At 44.0% G+C, this 6794-nt stretch overlaps 1 protein-coding gene across 1 annotated transcript; it reads left to right on the top strand.

Moving 5' to 3' along the window:
* The first annotated feature begins 220 nt into the window (after positions 1-220).
* LOC119517259 (antizyme inhibitor 1-like) lies at positions 221-5578 on the top strand. The gene is given in 4 exon segments (XM_037813814.1): positions 221-243; positions 1133-1237; positions 2308-3035; positions 5334-5578. Coding segments are annotated over 4 exon segments (1101 nt in total).
* Positions 5579-6794: the final 1216 nt, after the last annotated feature.

Below are 6794 nucleotides of genomic sequence, written 5' to 3'. Positions count from 1 at the left end.
CCAGCCCCGAAGGCCTGGCTGCGGCCAGAGGAGGGCAAGCGGGGATCCGAGGGCCAGCCCTGGAGCCGCAGAGGGGTGCGTCCATGTGTGCCCGAAGCAGAGGGATCGGGTGGTGGGTAGTTAACGACAGTGACCACTGCCTTGTAGAGAGTAAGAAATGGGGTTTCCAAGAAGGACAGGGACCTGCCCAAGATCCCGCAGCAAGCTCACGGCTAAAGCGATGCCCCGGCCCGATCCGGGGCTGTGAGTCCCCAGCTTGTCCACCCCATGGCAGCCCCGGCCCCAAGCCATCTCCTGTCTCCCAAGAACTGGCTGTCTGGGTTCGAGCACAAGTGTTTACCCAGCGTAAACCACCCCCTCCGCAGGATGGGAAGGAAGGCCGCTGGATGCCGTCCTGTGGCTTCCTTCAGGCTCCCACGGTGCGTTTCTCGAGGCGTGGCCTTGGGACAGCAGCCCTGACCTGACTGTCCCAGGCGCAGGTTGCAATCTCTGGGCAGGGCCAGGGCCTATTTAACAATCATTAAGATAACTTTTTAAAATTTTGAAATGATTTCAAACTTACAGAAGAGTTATATTTTAAATAGTACAAAGAATTCCTTTATACCCTTTCACTCAGCTTCATTGAGTGCTAACGTTATGCTACATTTGCTTTGTCACTTCCTCTCTTTCTCTCTCTCTCTCTCTCTCTCTCTCTTCATATACATATATATATCCTTTTCCAGAACAATTTGATTGCAGGCACAGACAGCATGTCCCTTTACCCCTAAAAATCCTTCAGCGTGCCTTAAAGAACAGAGACATTCTCTCTCATAATTACAGAACAATTACCAAATTCCATGGATACAATACTACTACTATTCAAATTTGACCAGTTGTCCCAATATTTTCCTTTATGGCTGTTCTCTCCTCCCCCTTCTCATCCAGGACATAGTCCAGGAACAAGCATTGGCTTTACTTGCCACATCTCTCCTTAGTCTCCTTCAATCTGTCTTTCATGACACTGATGCGTGTGAAAAGTCCAGGCCTGTGGTTTTGTGGAACGGAGCCTGCATTTTAAACTCCTTCCCGTGGTGAGTCTGTTTGAGAACCACCACCTCAGCGGCTGCTTCCTGCCTGAGACCTGTTCCCTCAGCCACGGAGAGCCCCCGAGTCCTGCTGTTGCAGGGGGGCAGGAAGGTACTGCCGGGCTCACGTCGCCGGGTGTGGTCCCCACACCTGGCTCGATGCCCGGCACCCAGTAGGCACTGGATGGAAACTGGACTTGGGGGCTGGTTAGACGGTGCTCCCAGCCCAGCTGCACCGCTGAGAAGCCTGGTGGTGACTTAACCTCCCTGAGCCTCAGTTTCCCCATCGATGGATGGTGGGGCTGGACTAGGTGGTCCTAAGGACTCTTGCAGCTTTGAAGTTGGGTTGTTGACCCTGGAAAGGTTTCACCCAGACCCCCTTTCCCCCCCACTCCACTCCCTTTCCTCTCCTAAGCCAGTCATCAGCTCCTTACGGATGGGTCATCTATGAGGTAGAAATTGTGTCTTGCTTCTAACCACCAGAATATGGCAAAGGTGATGACGGGATGTCCCTCCCGCGATTAGATTATAGAGTGTAAGGCTCCGTCTTGACAGACTGGAGAGATTCTCCTGGCTGGCTTGATGAAGTAAGCAGCCATTTTGATGTAGCCCACATGGCAAGGAACAAGGAAATGAATTCTGCCAACAGCTGAATGAGTTTGGAAGTGGATATTTCCTCAGGCCAACACCTTGATTGCTGCCCTGTGAGACCCTGAGGCGGCTGAGCTGGGCCTAGACTTCCCATCCAACCCGGGAAACTAGGAGATAACGACCGCAGGTTGTCACTACGTTTGTGATAATTTGATCTGCAACAACAGGAAACTAATATGCTGAGGATACACTGGGTGAGCAAAAATCAGTCTCCCTTCTCCTGACCCTCAGCTGCCTAGTTGAGAGAGAGAAATAATCACACCGAAACATATTCAATGGTGAAGTAGGGTTTTCTTTTTTTCACAAGGGACTGTGAAAAGTGGGGGGATTTACCTAGTCTAGGGATAGCAGAGGGGGTGGTCAGAGAAAGCTTCCCTGAGGAAATAATGTCTGGGCTAAGGCTTGAGTAATGAGGGGGGTGGGGTGGGGATTAACTAAAGATATGGGCAAATCATAGCAGCAGTTACAACTACCATTTATTTACTCCAGTACCAAGTGAGGGGCTCGTAGCTGCAGTCTGGGGGGGAGTGGGGGTCACACCCCGGCCTCAGCCTGCAGAGCCTGTGTTCTCAGCCACTGCCTCACCCTCCAGGGATAGGGACAGACTGCACAGGAGGGGGAGCCTGGCCAGGAAGCTGGAAGAAGGCCACAGACCAGAGAGGAGAGTGGTGGGACATGGGGGAGGGCCCAGCAGGGGCCTCAGAGCCCATGAGTTAAAACTCACCAGCCTCACTACATCAGAGAATTGTAGGCATCTCTTGGAATGTGCTAAGGAACTTGATGTCCAAATAACTGGGGTTAAATTTCACATTTCAAGTGCTTGCAAGGTATCTCAAGTATTTGTACATGCTCTGTCTGATGTGCGATGTGTGTTTGATATTGCTGGAGAATTTTGTTTCAAGATGAGCATTTTAGACATTGGTGGAGGCTTCACAGGAACTGAATTTCAGTTGGAAGGGGTTAATCATGTTATTAGCCCTTTATTGGGTATTTACTTTCCTGAAGGATCTGGCATTAAGATAATTTCAGAACCTGGAAGCTACTATGTGTCTTCTGCATTTACACTTGCAGTTAATATCATTGCAAAGAAAGTTGTTGAAAATGATAAATTTTCCTCTGGAGTAGGAAAAAATGGAAGTGATGGACCAGCCTTTATGAATTACATGAATGATGGTATCTATGGTTCTTTTGCAAGTAAATTGTCAGAGGACTTAAATACCACTCCAGAGGTTCACAAGAAATACAAGGAAGATGAGCCTTTGTTTACAAGCAGCCTTTGGGGTCCATCCTGTGATAAGCTTGATCAGATTGTGGAAAGCTATTGTTCTAGTTTGCTAATGCTGCCAGAATGCAAAACACCAGAGATGTGGCTTTTATAAAAGGGGGTTTATTTGGTTACACAGTTACAGTCTTAAGGCCATAAAGTGTCCAAGGTAACACATCAACAATCAGGTACCTTCACTGGAGGATGGCCAATGGTGTCTGAAAACCTCTGTTAGCTAGGAAGGCACGTGGCTGGCGTCTGCTCCAAAGTTCTGGTTTCAGAATGGCTTTCTCCCAGGACGTGCCTCTCTAGGCTGCAGTTCCTCAAAAATGTCACTCTTAGTTGCTCTTGGGGCCTTTGTCCTCTCTTAGCTTCTCTGGAGCAAGAGTCTGCTTTCAACGGCTGTCTTCAAACTGTGTGTCATCTGCAGCTCCTGTGCCTTCTTCAAAGCGTCTCTCTTGGCTGTAGCTCCTCTTTAAAAGGTCACTCTCACGGTTGCTGTAAAGGAGAGGCTAGGCCTCCCTATAATTGTGCCTAAGAGTCTCCTCCTGAATGCCTCTTTGTTGCTCAGATGTGGCCCTCTCTCTCTGGCTAAGCCAACTTGAAAGGTGAAATCACTGCCCTCCCCCCTACGTGGGACCAGACACCCAGGGGAGTGAATCTCACTGGCAACGTGGAATATGACTCCCGGAGAGGAATGTAGACCCGGCATCGTGGGATGGAGAACATCTTCTTGACCAAAAGGGGGATGTGAAAGGAAATGAAATAAGCTTCAGTGGCAGAGAGATTCCAAAACGAGCCGAGAGATCACTCTGGTGGGCACTCTTACGCACACTTTAGACAACCTTTTTTAGGTTCTAAAGAATTGGGGTAGCTGGTGGTGGATACCTGAAACTATTAAACTACAACCCAGAACCCATGAATCTCGAAGACAGTTGTATAAAAATGTAGCTTGTGGGGGGTGACAATGGGATTGGGAATGCCATAAGGACCAAACTCCACTTTGTCTAGTTTGTGGATGGATGGGTAGAAAAGTAGGGGAAGGAAACAAACAGACAAAGGTACCCAGTGTTCTTTTTTACTTCAATTGCTCTTTTTCACTCTAATTATTATTCTTGTTATTTTTGTGTGTGTGCTAATGAAGGTGTCAGGGATTGATTTAGGTGATGAATGTACAACTATGTAATGGTACTGTAAACAATCGAAAGTACAATTTGTTTTGTATGACTGCGTGGTATGTGAATATATCTCAATAAAATGATGATTAAAAAAAATAAAAAAAAAAAAATAAAAGGTCACTCTCACGGTTGCTGTAAAGGAGAGGCTAGGCCTCCCTATAATTGTGCCTAAGAGCCTCCTCCCGAATGCCTCTTTGTTGCTCAGATGTGGCCCTCTCTCTCTAGCTAAGCCAACTTGAAAGGTGAAATCACTGCCCTCCCCCATACGTGGGATCAGACACCCAGGGGAGTGAATCTCCCTGGCAACGTGGAATATGACTCCCGGGGAGGAATGTAGACCTGGCATCGTGGGATGGAGAACATCTTCTTGACCAAAAGGGGGATGTGAAAGGAAATGAAATAAGCTTCAGTGGCAGAGAGATTCCAAAAGGAGCCAAGAGGTCACTCTGGTGGGCACTGTTACACACAATTTAGACAACCCTTTTTAGGTTCTAAAGAATTGGGGTAGCTGGCGGTGGATACCTGAAACTATCAAACTACAACCCAGAACCCATGAATCTCGAAGACAATTGTATAAAAATGTAGCTTATGAGGGGTGACAATGGGATTGGGAAAGCTGTAAGGACTACACTCCACTTTGTCTAGTTTATGGATGGATGAGTAGAAAAATAGGGGAAGGAAACAAACAAACAGACAGACAAAGGTACCCAGTGTTCTTTTTTACTTCAATTGCTCTTTTTCACTTTAATTATTATTCTTGTTATTTTTGGGTGTGTGCTAATGAAGGTGTCAGGGGTTGATTTAGGTGATGAATGTACAACTATGTAATGGTACTGTGAACAATTGAATGTACGATTTGTTTTGTATGACTGCGTGGTATGTGAATATATCTCAATAAAATGAAGAAAAAAAAAAAAAAGGTCACTCTCAGCTGCCCTGAGTTCCTTCTGTTTGTCAACCATTTATATGGCTCCACTGATCAAGGCCTACCCTGAATAGGTGGGGCCATGTCTCCATGGAAATATCTAATCAGTCATCACCCACAGTTGGGTGGGGCACACCTCCATGGAAACACTCAAAGAATCACAATCTAATCAAAACTGAAACATCTGCCCACACAAGATTACATCAAAGATAATGACGTTTGGGGGGACATAATACATTCAAACTGGCACAGCTGTCTTCCTAAGCTGAATGTGGGAAATTGCCTTATCTTTGATAAAATGGGAGCAGATTCTTTCCACAAACCAACTGCTTTTAATGATTTTCAGAAACCAGCTATTTTTTACATGATATCATTTAGTGATTGTTATGAGATGCAAAATGCTGGAATTACTTGAGACACAATGATGAAGAACTTCTTCTTTGTGCCTTCTTGCATTCAACTGAGCCAAGAAGACAGCTTTCCCACTGAAGCTTAAACAGCTATTAATGCTTCTTTAGATCTGAAGTTGCAGGTTAACTTGTCTGGTCAACATTCCAGTGTGGAAATTTTTGAATAATCTTGCTCTATTAATTTTCTTGGAAACAAAAACTATTAATAATAGCTATTTGGGACCAGACAAAATCAGCTTTCAACTATAATTCATTGGGGGTGATGGAAGATCTAGATAATGTATCCAGATTTAAATTGACCAGTTTGCCCTACCCCTAAGCATTTAAAATAAAATATGCAACAAAATGGATGACTTAGTGGAGATGGAAGCCCATTAATTGGGTTCCCCATTAAATTGTTTACATACAAGTACACAGTTTTTATACTAAGGATTCGTGTTAAAAAGTCTTGTAAAGTTAATGTCTTTCACTCAGATATATCAAATGTCAGTGGAAGACCAGTATGACTTCATTAGATACGTTTAGTGTGCTTAGAATATGTAAATTTGTGCTCTGAAATGTAGTTTAATAACTGTACAATTGCATCATAGTATTTGTTGTATTTGACCTAATGTAACCCTTGTATAATTACATTAAAATTTTTGTGTAGATTTTACTTCTCTTTTCAGGCTAAAATTTTGGGAAAGGGGCTAGCTAGCAAAGGCAGTCTTGAAATAGATGTGTATATGGACTGTTTTGAAGGTTATTTTTCTTTATAGCCTATTTAAGTTTAGTTTGCGCAGTACATTTTTCAATTAATTAGTAATTTAAGTAAAATGTTTGGTAAATCATTGTGAAGTTCAGATTCATTATGGAGAGTTGAGGTGCAGTAAGCATGAAGTTTAACAATTCTAACACCAAAAATGTTAATCCTGCATAAACCAATTGTAATAATTAATAGGTATTTCTGTATAGAGAGACTGCATAGAGTAGTTCAGTAAATCTTTGAACTACAGATCTTTTGGCTGAAATGGAAGATTCTATTAAATACTTTCAATAAGTCTGGGGGAGGGAAGTAAAATGGCAGCAAACTGCAGAGCACTAAAACTTAAAGAAGGGCTACACCTAGTATTCAGAAACCTGATGCTCTTTTGCACAGAATATTTAAATTTGGAGTAGTGGGGGGTGGGGATGAAACATTTAAATGTTCTTCAGTTTCTCAATTGCAATGATTTCAAACTTTTTGTTGTTGATGTAGCTATATATATCCTTAGTTAATTATCTCCAATTTGTTAATCTTAGTGATTACTTTTCTTTTAAAAC

The sequence above is a fragment of the Choloepus didactylus genome, chromosome 21, assembly GCF_015220235.1.
Source record: "Choloepus didactylus isolate mChoDid1 chromosome 21, mChoDid1.pri, whole genome shotgun sequence".
Taxonomy (NCBI): Eukaryota; Metazoa; Chordata; class Mammalia; order Pilosa; family Megalonychidae; genus Choloepus; species Choloepus didactylus.
Note: the sequence above shows the minus strand (reverse complement) of the source record. Positions and strands in the feature narration are given on the sequence as shown.